The following is a 19914-nucleotide window of genomic DNA, read 5'->3' as shown; positions in this document are numbered from 1 at the left end:
GGTGTACGCTGTTTCTCCAACTCTTTTCAGATGCGTTACCACTTAGCATTTAAAATGGTTTGCATTTACACTTGCTGATCCTCTCCCATTGTTTTAGTCTGGGAACATTTTATTCTGTTGTGGTTGTAATCAACTTATGGAATTGCATCTCTAGAGAATGTCAGTAATGCAACAAATAGGAAGGGAAGTCATATGCCATCTGTAAAAATTGGAGAAAAAAATAAATTTTGCAAATATTTTCAGTATAATCTTCTACTAGAATTACTTTAACGAGACTTAGTAGTATCTGAAATATCTATTTATTTCAATTTTAACTAAAAAACGTTTGACGCATTTGAAAAAAAGTCTGCTTTAGCTGAACGGGTTGGTGAGATCATGCAACTGTGTAACCTGCCTCTTTCAGAGTTGTCCAGGTAATGTTTCCAGTACACCTAATGAATTATTAATTGCTTCTTTTGACCAGAGTAACCTTGTAGCTTCAGGAGCTAATGAGTCTGAAATCTACATCTGGGATTTGAATAATTTTGAGACTCCAATGACACCTGGGACCAAATCTCAGGTATGTTTATTCCATTCATGTTTCCTTGTACTCAATCTAGCTTCATTCCGAGTGTTGTTGAGAAGCTGCTGCAAAAAACGTATGAATGTAATCCACTCGAGATGATTGAAACTTTTTTTAAATGAGCCGGAATGATTCATTTAAAACAAAATGAATTCCATGAATACTGGCCTCTTTCATTTTGTCTTAATCAATAGCAATAGTTGACAGCAAATTTGGCTCACTATTATCAGAAGAATGATATATTAGCTTGTCCACACTGCAATTTTCCAGTTTGACTCAATACCTAAAAACTACAATCTGTATTAGTTTTGCCATCTTTACAGCTCTAATATAATACTTGATTCTAGGTCAATGGTACTTGTTGAACAGCTTGCTGGAAATGAATCAAATTGATTTAGAATTTGGATTTCCTTTGATAAGTGGCTCCACTCAGAGCTGCCTGTTTATTTGCTTTTGACAAGCAACAGGTCATGGCAAAAACAAAGTATTTCAGATGTTGGAAATCTGGACCAGAAATGTCTGGAGATGCTCCGCAGTTATGGCAGCATCTGTGGAGAGAAAGCAGAGTAACATCTTGGGTCCAGTGACCCTTCTTCAGAACATTTCTGCTTTCTTTCCATAGGCGCTGCCAGACAGTTTGCATTTCTCAAACAGGTAATTACAATTCACTCTTTCAAAAGAAAACTTGATAACTGATTACTTCTCATCTTGGAATTGTTTTGAAAAGAGCATGTTGTGACTTGTCAGTGCTTTGCTCAAGATGCATAATAGACGCTTTCTGAAAGGCTACCTTTTTGGCTTTGGGGGCTAACTTTTGGTGTTCAAGAGCTAGATAGAGGAAGGGAAAACATTGTGGCTGTAAGAGCTACTCCTTTTCTGACGTATTTTACGTGTTGGCGGTGATTCCCTTGAATTCCTGGAGCAGCAATTACTGTTTTATATGCAGTTGCATTGTTTTGGAGTTTTGTGGGTGGGGGGGATGAATTAAAAGATCAAAACAACGGCGCTTTTGAAAGGAGGGAGACAGACAAAAGGCAACGACCACGTGGTCAGTGAAGGAGAGAGAGAAAGAAACCTACACTGCTAACTGACACAGCAGTGAATCTGCACAGTTACTGCCTTTGCTCTTTGAGTTCATGTATCTCTAGACATTGGAGTGTGTCTATGAAAAATTAACACACAGCGACATTCATAGCTGACCTTGGAGGAGCCTGTGTGGGAGAGCTCACAGCACAGGAACAGATAGGTGCATAGTTTTTAACGTGTAGCCTTGCTGTAAGTCTACACTAGTGAATAGAGTGGTTTTGTTCTTGATTTATATGTTTTATTGAAATCTGTTTTTTGACTACATTTTAAAAAATATAAAGCATAAGTACTAAGTTAGCCTTTTTTTTAAGAGCAACAAGACAGTGCTATTTTCTGCGTCTGTAGATTGGTAAGCTGCAAAGGTGTGGGAGTTTAAGGAAAGTTTCCATGTTACTGATGATTATATCTGCAGGAAGTGTCTTTGGTTGTGAATCCTATCGGATCGCATGAATCGGTTGGCTTTGCTGTTGAAGGCAATGAGGAATTTACAAGAGCTAGTGGGTGTGATGGATGGCAGTTGTGGGAAGGGAGAAAAGCAGCAGATACAATTAGGCAGATGTGTTAACTCCAGGAAAGGTAGGAGGGATAGCCAGGTAGTGGCTATCCCCATTTCAAGCAAGTATACTGTTTTGGAAAATGCAGGGGTTATGGATTCTCAGGGGAATGTAGCACGAACAGCTAAGTTTCTGGTACCAAGAATGGCTGTAATGTTATTGAGGGGTACGCCGGGTTCCAAGAGATCGATTGTGATAGGGGACTCCCTGGTCAGAGGCACAGACAGACGTTTCTGTGGCCAACAGCGAAAAATCAGAATGATGTGTTGCCTCCCTAGTGTCAGGATCAAGGATGACTCAGAGAGGGTACAGAATGTTCTCACAGGGGAGAGGGACCAGCAGGAGGTCACTGTACACATTGAAACTTATGACATAGGAAGGGAAAAGGATGAGATTCTGAAGGGAGAATATGGAAAGTTAGGCAGGAATTTAAAAAGGAGGTTCTGAAGGGTAGTAATATCTGGATTACTCCTGGTGCTACGAGCTGGTGAGGGTAGGAATAGGAGGATAGAGTAGATGGATGAGTGGCTGAGCAGCTGGTGCAGGGGAGAAGGGTTCACATTTTTGGATCATTGGAATCTTTTCTGGGGTAGAAGTGACCTGTACAAAAAGGACAGATTGCACCTGAATTCGGTGGGGGCTAATATACTGGCAGGAAGATTTGCTAGAACTGCTCAGAAGTATTTAAACTAGTAAGGTGGGGGTTGGTTGAGACCCTGGGAAATAGTGAGGAAGGAGATCAGTCTGAGTCTGGTACAATTGGAAAAGGGAGCAAATCAAACAGTCAGGGCAGGCAGGAACAAATCTGAGAACGAGGTGGGACTGATCCAACAGGGAAGGCAGATGAACTCAGGGCATGGTTAGGAATATGGGACTGGGATATCATAGCAATTATGGAAATGTGGCTCAAGGATGGACAGGACTGGCAGCTTAATGTTCCAGGATACAAATGCTAAAGGAAGGACAGAAAGGGAGGTAAGAGAAGAGGGAGTGTGGTGTTTTTAATAAGGGATAGCATTACTGCTGTACTTAGGGAGGATATTCCTGGGAATATCTCCAGGGAAAATATTTGAGTGTGACTGAGAAATAAGAAAGGGATGATCACCTTATTGGGATTGTATTACAGACCCCTGAATATTCAGCAAGAAATTGAGAAACAGATTTGTAAGGAGATTTCAATTATCTAGGAGAATAATAGGGTGGTTATGATAGGGAATTTTAACTTTCCAAACCTCGACTGGGACTGCCATAGAGGTAAGGGTTTAGATGGAGACGAATCTGTTAAGTGCGTACAAGAAAATTTTCTGATTCAGCATTTGGATGTACTAGAGAAGGTGCAAAACTTGACCTACTCTTGGGAAATAAGGCAGGGCAGGTGACTGAGGTGTCAGTGGGGGTGCACTTTGGGGCCAGTGGCCATAATTTTATTAGTTTTGAAATAGTGATGGAAAAGGATAGACTGGATGTAAAAGTTGAAGTTCTACATTGGAGGAAGGCTAATTTTGAGGGCATTAGGCAAGAATGTTCAAAAGTTGATTGGGGGCAGATGTTCATTGATAATGGACGGCTGGAAAATGGGAAGCCTTTAGAAATGAGATAACGAGAGACCAGAGACAGTACGTTCCTGTTAGGGTGAAGGGAAGGGCTGATAGATGTAGGGAATGCTGGATAACTAGAGAAATTGAGGGTTTGGTTAGGAAAAAGAAGGAAGCATATGTCAGGTATAGACAGGATAGATCAAGTGAATCCTTAGAAGAGTATAAAGGCAGTAGGAGTATACTTAAGAGGGAAATCAGGAGGCAAAAAGGGGACATGAGATGACTTTGGTAAATAGAGTTAAGGAGAATGCAAAGGGTTTTTACAAATACATTAAGGACAAAAATGTAACGAGGGAGAGAATAGGGCCCCTCAAAGATCAGCAAAGGCGGCCTTTGTGTGGAGCCTCAGGAAACGGGGGCGATACTAAATGAGAATTTTGCATCAATGTTTACTGTGGACAAGGAGATGGAAGATATAGAATGTAGGCAAATAGATGGTGACATCTTGAAAAAGTCCTTATTACAGAGGAGGAAACACATAAAAGTGGATAAATCCCCAGGACCTGATCAGGTGTACCCTAGAAGTCTATAGGAAGTTGGAGAAGTGATTGCTGGGCCCCTTGGTGAGATATTTGTATCATCGATAGTCACAGGTGAGGTGCCGGAAGACTGGAGGTTGGCTAATGTGGTACCACTATTTAAGAAAGGTGATAAGGACAAGCCAGGGAACTATAGACCGGTGGGCAATTTGTTGGAGGGAATCCTGAGGAACTGGATTTATATGTATTTGAAAAGGCAGGGACTGACTATGAATAGTCAGCATGGCTTTGTGCATGGGAAATCATTTCTCATGAACTTGATGAAGTTTTTTGAAGAGGTAACAAAGAGCGGTAGATGTGATCTATATGGACTTCAGTAAGACATTCCACAAGGTTCCTCATGGGAGACTGGTTAGCAAGGTTAGATCTCATGGAATACAGGGAGAACAAGCCATTTGGATACAGAACTGACTCAAAGGTAGAAGACAGAGGGTGGTGGTGGAGGATTGTTTTTCAGACTGGAGGCCTGTGACCAGTGGAGTGCCACAAGGATTGGTGCTGGATTCACTACTTTTCATCATTTATATAAATGATTTGGGTGTGAACATAGGAGGTGCAGTTAGTAAGTTTGCAAATGACACCAAAATTGGAGGTGTAATGGACAGCAAAGAAGATTACCTCAGATTACAACAGAATCTTGATCAGATGGGCCAGTGGGCTGAGGAGTGGCAGATGGAGTTTAATTTAGATAAATGCGAGGTGCTGCATTTTGGGAAAGCAAATCTTAGCAGGACTTATCCACTTAATGGTAAGGTCCTAGGGAGTGTTGCTGAACAAAGAGACCTTGGAGTGCAGGTTCATAGCTCCTTGAAAATGGAGTCGCAGGTAGATAGAAAAGTGAAGAAGGCGTTTGATATGTTTTTCTTTATTGGTCAGAGTATTGAGTGCAGGAGTTGGAGGTCATGTTGCGACTGTACAGGACATTGGTTAGGCCACTTTTGGAACATTGCATGCATTTCTGGTCTCCTTCCTAATGGAAAGATGTTGTGAAACTTGAAAAAGTTCAGAAAAGATTTACAAGGATGTTGCCAGGGTTGGAGGATCTGAGCTACAGGGAGAGGTCGAACAGGCTGGGGTGTTTTCCCGGACTGTCAGAGGCTGAGGGGTGACCTTATAGAGCTTTGTAAAATCATGAGGGACATGGATAGGGTAAATAGACAAGGTTTTTTCTGTGGTCTGGGGGAGATCAGAACTAGAGGGCATAGGTTTAGGGTGAGAGGGGAAAATATAAAAGAGGCATCCTCACGCAGAGGATGGTACGTGTATGGAATGAGTTGCCAGAGGAAGTGATGGAGGCTGGTACAATTGCAACATTTAAAAGGCATTTGGATGGGTATATGAATAGGAAGGGTTTGGAGGGATATGGGCTGGGTGCTGGCAGGTGGGATTAGATTGGGTTGGGATAGCTGGTCGGCATGGTCGAGTTGGACTGAAGGGTCTGTTTCCGCGCTGTTCATCTCCACGACTTTATGTGGAGGTTAGGTAAATTAGCGATGCTAAATTGTCATCGTGTTCAGGGATGAGTACGTTAGGTGCTTTAGTCAGGAGTAAATGTAGAATAATAGGGTGGGGAAATGGATCTGGGTGGGTTACTCTTTTGGAGGGTTGACATGGACTTGTTGGGCCTAATGGCCTGTTTCACACTGTCGGGATTCTGTGATCTATAATTATCGTCCATATCAAACCTTGCCTCTTCAAATGGAGATTAATTCCTTCAGAATATTCTCCCTACCACTGATGTGACATTTACTGATCTCACCAGTTTCATTTCCTGGTTTATTCCTTTTTTTTTAAAAGTGGAATCTCATTAGCTTCCTCCAGTGCCTCCTTTATGGCCAGAGAAGAACTAAAAGTTGGGTCAGAACCCCTGAAATTTTGTCGCTGGTCTTCCACAACGGCCTGAGATACAACTCATCCAGACTTGGGGACTTCTGTGCGCTTAAGCACACCAAATCCTCCAGTACATCCTTACTCCCTGTGTCAAGGTTCCCGAATTCTGTACCTATATCCTCTTTCTCCAAAGTGAAGACAGATATGAGATACTTGTTTAATGCCCTATCAATATCCTCTGGCTCCACTCATTCCCTGGTATCCTCTTCCCACGGTATCCTCTTCCCTATTATATACTGGGATTGTCTCTAATCGTAGCTGCCAGTGTTTGTCCCAGCTCCCTCTTTGTTCTCCTAATTTCTTTCTTGAATTCTTGCCTGCAAGTTCTTGACTCCACTAGAGCTTCCATTAATTTGCTCCCTTTGTAGCTGTTAAAAGCCTTTCTTTACTTTCTTACCAATTCTAAGTAATCATAGTAATCCTAGATTCTCGAGGCTTATTGCTGTTACATTTCACCCAAAAGGGAACATGCTGGGCCTGTACTCTCCCCAGTTTCCTTTTGAATGCTTTCAATTGTTCCTCTGCAGATTTATGCAGAAGTAGTGTTCCCAGTCTATTTTGGCCAGATCCTCCCTTATTTTAGTAAAATCTCCTTTCCCCCAATCCAAAACCCTTTTTGCAGACCACCTTTTTCCTTTTCCATAGCAAACTTTAAACATGCAGTGTTGTGGTCATTATCACTGAAATGCTCTCCTGTCACCTGGCTGGCTTGGTTTCCCCAGAATTAGGTTCAACACAGCACTGTCCCCTGTTGGACATTCTACGTGCTGGTATAAAAAGCTCTCATGAATACATTTCAAGAAATCTGCCCCCTCTTAAACCCTTCACACTATGACTATCCCAATTAATATTAGGAACATCAAACTCCCTGAATATAATTGTCTTTTCTTGTTTTAAACACTTCCATGAATTGTCTACATTATCTGCTGCACCACTCTTGTTGGCTGGCCCAGCAATGTGACTGCCCCTTTTTATTCCTAATATCAACCTACAATGCCTCTTTCGAAGACCCTTCCATGGAATCCTTACAGCAGTAACTGTCTCCTTAATTAATGATGTGACACCACCTTTTTACACCCTCCCTACCTTGCCTGAATATTCTATACCCCAGATGTTGAGTTGACAGTCCTGCTTCCCCCCTCGCCTTGATCCCACCTCCCCCTCTCTTGATCCCTCCTCCCCAACCACATCTCAACAGCGTTGAAATTTCATGTCAACCCACACCCTTAACTTCTCTGTCTTACCTATAATACTCACAGCATTAGAGACCATACAGCCTTACCTTATTCCATTGAAATTCAACATGGCTGAACTCCCTCTAGTTTGATTCCTTTCCGAAAGGATGCTGTGTTCCTGTTGTACTATCACTGTGCCCACTCCCCTCCTGAGCTACTTTAAACTCATCCCAACAGCAGGAGCAAACTCTCTGGCAATGATATGGTACCCATTCTGGTTCAGGTGTAGACTGTTCTTCTCCCCCCCCCCCCCCCCCCCCCCCCCCCCGGAACGATCCTGGTGATGAAAGCATTTAAAACCCTCTCCTGCAATTCTTGAGCCATACATTCATCTGTTCTATTCTCATAGTTTTGTACTCGTTAGCACATGACATCAGGAGTAATCCGGGGATTATAACCTTTTGAGGTTCTGTTTTGAGTCTCCTGCCTAGCTCCCTGAATTCTTAATGGAAGATCTCATGCCTCATTCTACCTATATTGTTGGTATTAATGTGTGCTATGACCTCTGTCATATTATCCTCCCCCTTCAGGATGCCCTGCAGCCTCTCAGTGACATTAGCACCAGGAAGGTGTCACAGGATCCTGGAGTTGTGCGCAGCTGCAGAAATGCCCGTCTGTTTCCTAACTAATTCATCTCCTATCACTCCCACCTTCTTCTTCCTCTCCCCTATACAGTCAGGCTGCTCATGATGCCAGAAGCTTTGCTCTGTCAGCACTCCCTTGAGGAACCAGTACCCTCGTCAGCTTCTAAATGGAAAAACGATTTGTGAGTGGGACCTCAGGGGATTCCTGCACTACTTCCTGATTGTCCTTGAGTGCCTGATGGTCACCCATGCCCTTTGTTCCTGCAGGTCTTTGAGTTGCTAGCTACTCTGCCAGCTAAATCCTCAAAAACAATTCCACTTCCTTAAATCCATGTTGACTCTGCCCAATCTGGTTATCACTTTCTAAGTTTCCAGTAATCATATCCTTTATAACAAATTCTAGTATCTCCCCTACTATTGACTTTGGGCTATCAGGTCTATTGTTCCCCATTTTGTCTATTCTTCCTTTCATAAATAGTAACATTACATATCAGTCTCCAGGCAACATTCCAAAATCTACAGAATTTTGGAAATTGATCATCAATGCTTCTACTAACTCCATAGTCGCTTCTGTCAACACTGTGGGATGGAGATGATCAGGTCTCAGGTGTTTTTCATCCTTTGATACCCTTCATTTCTGTATTAAAAATAGTGATTTATTTTGTTTTATCATTTTTACTAGTTCCTTAGATCTATATTATTCTTGGGAGATTTCTTTATCTTCTTTGATGAAAGCAGTCACAAAGTAAATATTTAGCTTCTCTACCATTTCCCTTTCTCTTACTAGAAGGTTGTCCTGTCTCTGCCTGATGCAGACACACATTTGTCTTTTCTAATCTTTTCCTTTTGCATACCTATAGAAGATTTTCCAGTCTGTTTTTTATGTTCCTTGCCAGTTTACATTCCTATTCTATGCTCCTTTTCATTTTCTTGGTCCTTCTTTACTTAAGCTTGCTATTTTTTTGGCAAATTTATAAGCCTTCCACTTCGATCCAATATAATCTTAAGCTTCTTTTGTTAGCACAATTGAGTTGATCTTCCTGATGGGCCTTAAAGGAATGTATATTTGTAAACATGTATTAAATCTTTTAAATACTCACCCTTACCTGTCTATCGTCGTAACTTTTCAATGTATTTTCCCAGCCTACCACAACCAACTAGCCCTCATTGTTTAATATGTTCCATTGTTTAGATTTAAGACCCTATTTTTGCATTGATTTAAATTTTATTTAAACTTAGACTTTTCCATTATCATATTACAGTTACTTTTCCCTAAGGGTTTTTAGACATCAAGGTTTTAATTAGCTCTTTCACGTTGCACAATACTAAATCTAAAATAGTCTGTTCCCAGTTGGTTCCTCTTCATATTGTTCTAGAAATCCTTTTCATGCACATTTCAGGACCTAATCTTCTGCGATTTTGTTGCTCATCAGATTTAGCCGGTCCAAATGTGGATTTTAGTCACCACGATTACTGCATTCCCTTTGCTACAATCACCTCTTTTTTTCCTGATTTGTACTATATCCTTCATTTCCACCACTATTTGGTGGCCTAAAAACAATTGCAAATGTTTGCTGCCCCTCGCTGTTTCTTAGTTCCATCCAAACATTCTACATCTGGTTCTCCAGATCTGAGATCTTCTCTCAAAATATGCAGATCACATTCCTTATCGGAGCCATCCCACCTTGCATTCCTTTTGACCTGCTGTTCCGGAATGTTGATTCTCCTTGATGATCGTCCCAGCATTGGACTCTGCGGCCACATCTCATAATACCTTTTAATGCTGTTCTATAGTTTTGACCTTAGTCGATGTCAGCATTTGTCTATGCTGCCTTCCACTTTTGTTTCCAACTTTTCTGCTTCTTGTAACCAGTTTTGTTGTTTTCCTATGATATTAGTGCTGAGCTTGCTGAAGTGCAATGTGTTCTCCATGTACAGATCCCATCTGTCTCTGAAACTGAGAGCCCTTCCTCCTACACTACTTTGCTTGCCATGTGCTGATTTGCACAATCATCCTATTTCTGTGTTAGTTAGTACATGATGCTGGGAGTATTCCTGGAATTACTACCTTAGATGTCTTGCTTTTCAATCTCTTTGCTAGCTCCTTCAGCTCTGTTTTCAGGCCCTTTTCTTTCTTCCAAATAAGAGGGCATCGGTTTAGGGTGAGAGGGAAAGATTTAAATGGGACCTAAGAGGCAACCTTTTCATGCAAAGGGTGGTGTGTGCATGGAATGAGCTGGCAGAAGAAGTAGTGGAGGCTGGTACATTTAAAAGGCACCTGGATGGGTATATGAATCAGAAGGGCTTAGAGGAAAATGGGTCAAGTGTTACCAAATTGGACTAGATTAATTTAGGATGTCTGGTCTGCATGGACAAGTTGGTTTGAAGGGTCTATTTCTGTTCTGTACATCTCTATGATTCTGTTATTCATACCAGTTTACGACCATGCCATCTGTGCTGTTTACCCGTACCCAAAGGATTGTTCTGCAGTAGCTCTGTGATATTCCTGAGTCTGGAACCAGGAGGACAACATACTCTCTTGGCGAGATGTCTCTGTTCCCATCACTGTTGAACCTCCGACCACTACTGTCCTTCCACTCTCCTTCGTCCCACCTCCCTGTAGACCTGTGCAGTTGAGCAACATGTGATGCTGTAAACTTGGCTCTTGCTACATTCCTCTGAGAAATCATCGCCCCCATCATTATCCAAAATGGAAAACTCGTTACTTAGCAAAATAGCCTCAGGGGACACCTCCGTAACCTGCCTGGCACTGCCAGACTGTCTGCGAGGTGATGGGATGATTAATAGAGGAAATTAAAATGGTGGAGGGTTTAGTCTGAATGCAGGTAGTTCTCCTATAATGCAGTACCTGTGTTCTTATGCATCACCGTGTTACAGAAAATCATGCAATAGAAATAACGGCGCCTGTGGGAAAAACAGGGTTGGGGCAAAATATCAGTAATAATTGAAACAAAAACAGTAGTTAGCCAAATACAAACAATAACACAGTCTAAGTAAATGCTTAAGTCATATATTTTAATGAATAATAAGATTTTAACACTTTAACACTAAAGTCATGACTACAGCACTGTACCTTTTCACAAGTCTCGTCATCAGACAGTGCGCGATCTGACTGACCATGTGATGCCGACACAGAAATCCAGTCCTCAAGATTCTCCTACCACCACCCCCGGTTTGAAATAAAGTTCCTTCTAAATGCAGGCTATAATTCCCAGTTTCAAGCTACGTTTCAAGGTTTGCAGAGCTGATTATATTCCTGTTTTAGCTGAACACACTGAATTTGCATTTTGCAGTTATAGGGTCCTGAGGCTGGGTTTCACTGTCCAGGGATAGAATCATAGTGAAGGGGAGTTTGCTTCATTACAAAAAGGTCTGCAGTTCACAAATCGGGTTACAACTCAATAGCGTTTAGTAAATGCGTATTATTGGAGAACTACCTGTAAATAGAGAAATTATTTGCAATGGCTGTAGTGTTGATAACTAGCAGGGAGAGCAAAAGATTGGTGAGGAAAAGAACCAAAGAAAACATATTTATGGAACAAGTGTGTGAAAACACTGTCACTTATGGTGGTGAATGCAAATTGATAATTGGATACACACGTGGAGGAGAAGAATTTCAAGAGTTATACTTTGAATAAACTGGCAGTATTGATGGATCAAATGGCCTCATTCCACACTACATGATTGCAGGATTTGATAATTTTTTATTTGTTAACTTGAACAATAATCTAAACACATTCTGAATGAAATTTAAACTTATCAACTAATATTAAAAATGTAATTAAACTTTAAATCTATATTAAGCAAAATAATAAACCAATTTTATTGTGGCACGAAACCGCACTGCTGGTGTTATTGGAATATATTCTGCAATTTTAACCCCTAAAAGGATCTATGGGCAACAAATGAGATGGTGAGCAATATCAAGTTAAAACTAAAGCTCGTGCAAATGCAGTAAAAATCAAAATCCAACATACTAAAAGAACAATACAAAGAAAATTATATTCTGCAAAAAAGAAAATGGAAACTTGTACAAGGTTTATCAAAAGTAACAGAAAATCCTTTTATAATCTATTCAGATAAATGAGATGATGGAGGAATGTGGTTCCATGCAAGTGTGACATGGGAGAAACAGGAAATAGGTGTGTCTCTTACTTCACTTGCAGGCCCCACCAGAGAATTACACTTGGTCTTGGTTATTGCACCTCAGAAAGAATACATTGTCTTTGGAGGAGATTCAGAGCTAATTCACCAGAAAAATAACTGTGCTAAAGTAATTAAATTACAAGGATACGTTGCTTACACTCGGTTTGTATTTAATACTGGGGATTAAGTCATATGATTTAAATATTTTAAACAATTCACTAATTTGCAAATATGGATAGGAAGAAAACTGCCTTCTCTGGTCAAGTCAGAAATAAGCGTACGTAATAAGAACTAAGCTGCTTAGGAGAAAGATTGGGCATTTTTCAACACCAGTGATAAAAATCTATGACTCACTGCCCAAAAATCTGTGGATGTTGCATACATTGGAGCTTTCAAAGCTGATAGGTTTTTTTTGTTAGCTAAGGACATCACAAAGTTGAAGTTTTCGCCCTGTATCTGTGAATTTATTATTTACTTGTGGCGTAATTGAACTTAGTATTTAAAAATTCAATCTTAAAAATATATCCAGTCACATCCCTGTACTATCTGAATAATTCTACAGGTGAGATGTGCATAAAATAATTCTGATTGCAACATTATTTGGGCTTTTGTTAACTACAGCAAGTTATTAACATTGGATGTGTACTCTTGAGATGATTACATGATTGTGGCAATGAAGGGTTTGGCTTATGATTTGTGCTATACCATCTTCTGAATATTTTAAGTACAGGTTCCTGCATAAAATGGACCATTTAAAGTGAACGGCAGGAAATAAGTTATTACTTCCGATCTATTTCAAAAGGATAGGACTATGACTAATTTAGATTGGTTTATAACAAAATGAACATGTGTCTATGTGGAGGGGCAGCGGTGGTAATGGAATAAAGCTGTTCCCTGATGAAGCTGGAAAATCTTTTTGAACATTGCATTTCCATTCTCTTGGAGGGAGTAAACTTTGGTTTTATGTGCACAAGTCTGCAAACTCTTTTACAAAACTTTCACAAAATATTCAGATAACTGCAAGTGTCTTCTGTGCAGGAAACCTTGAGACAGCAGAGCTTTAGTTGGCTGCACTTTAAGTAAAAACTAAGCATGTTGCTCAATAGGAGGAGGTAATATCTTCAGTCTTGTGTGTTAAAAGTCCTGTATATTTTAAGAACTTCTTTCTATTTGATTGAAGTGTTCAAAAAGGATATCACACATCTTTGTTTCAGTAGAATAAACATATATCACTTGTATCACTTTTTCTGTAACCGTAGCATTCTCAAAACCAGATTATTACGTTGATAGTATTTTTCTTCCACTATGGTCACAAGTGGACAAATCGTAGGGCATGGCATGTGATCATCTTTCTTATAGCAGGGAGATCAGAATTGCATACAATATTATGAAAGTTGCCCAATGTCCCGCAGGAAGAGTAGCCTTTTCCAGCACTACACTCTAGACTCTGAGGTCTAGCATCTGTAGTCCTCACTTTCTCCTAATGTCCTGGACAGCCACAACATGACCTCCCTACTCCTATGCCTGATGCGCTGACCAATTAAGGAATGCATACCAGATGCCTTTTCACTATCCTGTCCACCTGTCACTCCACTGCAGACGTGCACTCCAAGGTTTCTTGGTTCAGTAACACTCCCCAGGACCTTACCATTAAGTGTATAAGCCCTGCCTTCGTTTGTCTTTCCAAATGCAGCACTTCGCATTTATCTGAGTTAAATTTCATCTGTCACTCCTCAGCCCATTGGCCCATCTGATCTAGATCCCATTGTAATCTGAGGTGACCTTCTTCACTGTCCACTACACCTCTAATTTGTGTCATCTGCTTCCTATTATCTCATCAAATTATTTATATAAATGACAAAAAGCAGGGGATCCAGCAATGATCCTTGTGGCACTCCACTGGTCACAGTCCTCCAGTCTGAAATGCAACCCTCCACCACTACTCTCTATCTTCTACATTGAGCCAGTTCTGTATCCAAATGGCTAGTTCTCCTTGTATTCCATGTGATCTAACCTTGCTAACCAGTCTACCAAGAGGAACCTTGTCGAACGCCTTACTGAAGTCTATATAGATCACGTCCACTGCTCTGCCCTCATCGATACTCTTCTCTACTTGTTCAAAACTCAAGCACAAAGCCATGTTGACTATCCATAATCAGTCCTTGCATTTCCAAATACATATAAACCCTGTTCCTCAGGATTCCCTCCAACAACTTGCCCACCACAGATGTCAGGCTCACCAGTGTATCGTTCCCTGGCTTTTCTGTACCACCTTTCTTATATAGTAGTACCTCCAGTCTTCCAGCGCCTCACCTGTGGCTATCAGTGATACAAATATCTGAGTAAGGGACCCTGCAGTCACTTGCCTCACTTCCCACAGAATTCTCATGTACACCTGATCAGCTCCTGGGGATTTATCCATTTTAATGGATTTCAACATCCAGCACTATCATTTCTGTAATATGGACATTTTTTCAGAATATTGCTATTTATTTTCCAATGTGCTATATCTTCCATTTCCTTCTCCACAGTAAACATGGATATAAAATACTCATTTAATATCTCCCCCCTCCCCCGTCTCATGTCCCCTTTTTGCCTACCTGATTTCCCTCAAGCATACTCCTACTGCCTTCATACTCTTCTAAAGATTCACTCGATCTCTGCTATCTATACCTGACATATGCTTCCCTTTTTTTCTTGACCAAAACCTCATCCAGCATTCCCTCACCTGCCAGCCTTGTCCTTCATCCTAACAGGAGCATACTGTCTCTGACTCTCGTTTCATTTTTGAAGGCTTTCTATTTTCTAGCTGTCCCTTTACCTGCAAACATCTGCCCCCAATCAACTTTTGAAAGTGCTTGCCTAATACCGTCAAAATTGGCATTCCTCCAGTTCAGACCTTCAATTTTTACATCCACTTCACCCTTTTCCATCACTATTTTAAAACTGATAAAATTATGGTTACTGGCCCCAGAGTGCTCCCTCACTCTCACCTCAGTCACATGACCTGCCTTATTTCCCAAGAGTGGATCAGGATTTGTACCTTCGCTAGTAGGTGCACCCACATGCTGAATCAGAAAATGTTCTTGTACCCACACTTAATAAATTCCTCTCCATCCAAGCCTTTAACACGATGTGATGACGATTCTTCTTTAACAAGGTAATGTTGTCCTTGTTTTCTTTTTCAGCAGATTGTAAAAACACTGGTTGTTTGGGCTTGGATGGGTTTTAGGGCCAATTTGATTAGAGCTAACCGGTACTGCATCTGGCAAAAGGCTTTTAAAATTAAAAAAAATTATACAAGGAAAAGGGAGTAGCCAGTTCTCCCAGCTCTGCTTTTCTCTGATCTGGTTATTCACTGAAAGCAATCAGGCAGTTTTGTTTCTGTAAATATATTTATTAGCAAATTTTTTTAACTTTACAAACATATAAAGTTTTTGAAAAATACAATCAATAACAAATATCAGTATAATTAAAAAGAAAAAAAAACACAAATTACAATACAACTACTATCTACTAACTACTAACCTACCCTATAATACAAGACAAACCCTAACACTGTGCAAAGCAACACCAAAAAAAAAGAAAAAGCAAAAAAAACACAGAATACAGAACAGCTATGCTAGGCGCAAAGCTCCCTAACAAAGGAACGGGAGCATTGTATATACAACCGTATTAACTCAGGAGCCCCCCTCCTGGGCCCAGGGCTTGACAAATCTAACCATCCTGGTTAAACAAATGCCCTAGTTAAGATAACTGACAAATCTATATCCAAATAACTCAAGTAGGGCTGCCATGTCTTATAAAAATGGCCTGTTGTGTGGTGCACCATGTTTGTAAAGAAGTCCAAGGGAATGTGCTCCATAATTAATTTCTGTCATCCCAGCAAGTCCAGCGGGTTCTCAGACACCCAATTCATCAGAATATTCTTCCGTGCACAGTATGCAAGAATAGGAAATAGTTTCTTCCCATGCCCGTCTAAAGATGGTAAATTCAGTAGACCTAAGAGGAGAGATATCGGATCTACTTTGACTTCAGTCCTCAATACCTTCCCTATCTCTCCCACCACAGCGCTCCAATAAACACGGAGCCTGTGGCATGTCCAGAAGCAATAGGTAAGAGTGCCTACATTTACTTTACATTTGGGGCACACTGAAGATGCCCCTTTTTTAAACTTCACCAGATGAGCCCTGTGCAGAACTTTTAACTGTGTAGCACATGTCCTATTACAGATTGAGATCTTTCGAATATTCTTTCATATGTTCTCCCATGTTTCAGAAGAGATCACCACTCCTAGCTCTTGCTTCCAGACCTCTCATAACCAGTTAATATCCTGCCAGGCCCTGCCACCCAGCAGGTGATAGAGGGCACTAACCAAAAGGGTGCTTGTGGAACGTAACAACATCCTCTCTGTATCGGGCTTATATGGCTTAGTGAGAAGCGTAGACTTCTTCTGGATGAAATCCCTAACCTGAAAAAAACGGAAAAGATCTCTGCTGGGCAACCCGTATTTATGGCTCAGTTGCTCAAAAGACGTCATAACCTCCCCCTCAAACAAGTCTCCCAAACTGGAAACTCCTCTCCCTGCCCAGACTTTGAACCCTGAGTCCACCATCCCTGGTCAGAACCCTGGCATGCCAACTATAGATGTAAATGGCCAAGTCTTGGATAAACAAGCCTCACTCTGATGCATCACCCTCCATGCCTTGACTATACCAATGACAATGGGGTTCCGGCAGTGGTCCATAACTGTCCTCATCTTATCTATGAACAACAGGTTAATAAAAGGACACTTTGCCTGGGAGGCCTCGATATCCAGCCATATTGAGTTTGGATTGTTACCTACCCAATCACAGACAAAGGAACAGCAGGGAACTCAATTGATGCCTCCTGATGTCTGGGAAATCAACTCCTCCCCCCCTCCTTGAGGCAACTGCAATTTAGTAAGTTTGATGAGGGGCTGCCCACGATGCCAGACAATGGAACCAAACCACCCCATAAGCTTCCGCAGCGTTGACCTGGGAAACATTATAGGGAGCATACGCATGGGATAAAGCAAACGAGGAGGAACTTAATGAGAGATATTCGGCCCAGCCATGAAATTGGAAGAGCCTCCCAACCCTGGAGATCTCGCCTAATATTGTCAAGCAAGTGAGCAAAGTTAGTCCAAAATAACAGGTCAAACTTGGGGGTAATAAAAATGCCTAGGTATCTGAACCCTGGTCAGGCAATTTTTGACGCTACTGGACCCAAAGAAGCAGGTCTACGCTGACCTTCTCTCTCTCTGACGTCTTTTCTGTAAGAACCTGTGTTTGATTTGACCTTTTGTGTTTGGGTTTTTCATGGGGATTGTTGCAATTATTGGGAACAGCTTCATTAAGATGGTAAAATCTGTTGGGTTTTTGGATAGGCTAAGTTATTCCGTATTCTATTCTCTTTTGTTTGCGTTTCATTCTGTACTCTGTAAATAAATTTTGTTTTGTTTTAAACTAAGTGGTTTGATCAGCTTGCTTTCCTCCTCGAATATCCGCATTACACCTGTTTAAAACCTCAAAGTTAGGTCCAGGCTATTTTCTTGAAATGTTTTGAGGGGGTTTGGCCTGGCCCAAAACATATGGCAGTCCCAGGCTATGTTTGGCAAGTTAAAAGCCCCTCCCATACCTACCCTATTATTCTGACAGAGAACTGAGATCACCTTACAAATTTGTTTTTGGATTTCCCACTGACTATTGGTGGATCTACTGTACAATCCTATTAAGACAACCATCCCTTTCTTATTTCTCAGTTCCACCCAAATAACTTCCCTGGACGTATTCTCAGAACTATCCTCCCTAAATACAGCCATAATGTTATCTCTAGTCAAAAATTCCAACATCCCCCCGGTTCTAAAATGGAGTTAAAATGAAGTTTTGCTTTCAAGTCTGTAAAGTGACTTTCTTTTTAGAAAAGGTAATAAAGTCGTTTTTGAACAGGGAGTTCAATATTGCGTTTCAAGAAAGCAGGTAGAAATGACTAGCAAGCTACCAAGGGAGATAACTGCTAGAGTGTTTCTTAAGTAGAATGTTTTGACCTACAGAAACAAATGGCTAGAGGTCATGAGCAGATGGAGTTAAGAAAAAGTTATCAACTCCAGTAGAAGACAGATTTTAGTTTCACAAACTCTTGAGCTGTTTTAGCAGCCTCAAAGCAGGCAAAAGTCATAGGTTAGCCTGTCAGTGTGATGGGGAGAGACAGTAATTGAGAGAATCAAATTGGGTGAATGTACAAAAGCATGTGACTTTTGTTAGTTCAGTAAGAAATTATAAAGCGAAGATAGGTGTGATATTTCATTAGGGTTGAGTTTCTGGAAAGAAACAAGAGCTAAATGGGTTGGTACCTGGGACTTCGATGTTGTGGCCATTACAGAGACGTGGGTAGAACAGGGACAAGAATGGCTGTTGCAGGTTCCAGGGTTTAAATGTTTTAGTAGGATCAGACATGGGGGTAAAAAAGGGGGAGGTGTGGCATTACTTGTCAAAGATAGTATTACAGCAGTGGAATGGACGATGGAAGAGGACTTGCCATCTGAGGTAGTTTGGGCTGAGGTTAGAAATAGGAAAGGTGAGGTCACCCTGTTAGGTGTATTCTACAGGCCTCCTAATAGTCCTAGAGAAGTAAAGGATAATATTGCGAGGATGATTCAGGAAAAGAGTGAAGGTAGCAGGGTGGTTGTTATGGGGGACTCTAACTTCCCAGATATTGACTGGGAGAGCTATAGCTCGAGTTCATTAAATGGGTCGGTGTTTGTCCAATGTGTGCAGGAGGGTTTCCTGACACAATATGTAGACAGGCCAACAAGAGGTGAGGCTATACTGGATTTGGTTCTAGGTAATGAACCAGGCCAGGTGTTAGACTTGGAGGTAGGTGAGCACTTCGGGGACAGTGACCACAACTCGGTGACTTTTACTTTAGTGATGGAGAGGGATAAGTGTGCGCCGCAGGGCAAGAGTTATAGCTGGGGGCAGGGAAATTATGATGCAGTGAGGCATGACTTAGGATGTGTGGATTGGAAAAACAGGCTTCAAGAGAAGAACACTAATGAGATGTGGGGATTGTTCAAGGAGCAGCTACTACATGTCCTCGATGAGTATGTACCAGTCAGGCATGGTGTAAAGGGCCTTGTGAGGCAGCCGTGGTTTAGTAAGGAATTGGAATCCCTTGTGAAAGGGAAGAAGGCGGCATATGTAAAGATGAGGCGTGAAGGTTCAGTTGGGGCGATAGAGAGTTATAAGGTAGACAGGAAGGATCTAAAGAGAGAGCTAAGAGAAGCGAGAAGGGGACATGAAAAGTCTTTAGCTGGTAGGATTAGGGAAAACCCAAAGGCTTTCTATAGGTATGTCAGGAATAAAAGGATGACTAGGGTAGGTATCGGTCCAGTCAAGGATAGTAGTGGGAAGTTGTGTGTGGAGGCGGAGGAGATTGGAGAGACACTAAATCAATACTTTTCATCAGTATTCACTCAGGAAGAGGACACTGTTGCTGATGTGAATATGGAGTCACAAATGATTAGAATGGATGGCCTGGAAATATGCAGGGAAGAGGTTCTGGGAATATTGGAGAGGATGAAAATAGACAAGTCTCCTGGGCCTGATGGCATATACCCTAGGATCCTATGGGAAGCTAGGGAGGAGATAGCAGAGCCATTGGCCTGGATTTTTAT

The 19914-nt window shown here is 41.3% G+C and overlaps 1 protein-coding gene across 9 annotated transcripts in view; it reads left to right on the top strand.

Annotated features, from left to right (window-relative positions):
- sec31a (SEC31 homolog A, COPII coat complex component) overlaps window positions 1-19914 on the top strand; it is a 113185-nt gene that overhangs the window by 25206 nt on the left and 68065 nt on the right. For all 9 annotated transcript variants that reach the window (XM_060825689.1, XM_060825707.1, XM_060825727.1 and 6 more), the window contains exon 5: window positions 464-559. In XM_060825689.1, coding sequence (XP_060681672.1) covers window positions 464-559 — 96 coding nt within the window. The remainder of the gene's footprint in view (window positions 1-463; window positions 560-19914) is intronic.

The sequence above is a fragment of the Hemiscyllium ocellatum genome, chromosome 1 (genome assembly GCF_020745735.1).
Source record: "Hemiscyllium ocellatum isolate sHemOce1 chromosome 1, sHemOce1.pat.X.cur, whole genome shotgun sequence".
NCBI classification, from domain to species: Eukaryota; Metazoa; Chordata; class Chondrichthyes; order Orectolobiformes; family Hemiscylliidae; genus Hemiscyllium; species Hemiscyllium ocellatum.
This window is presented reverse-complemented; position numbering and strand designations above follow the sequence as displayed.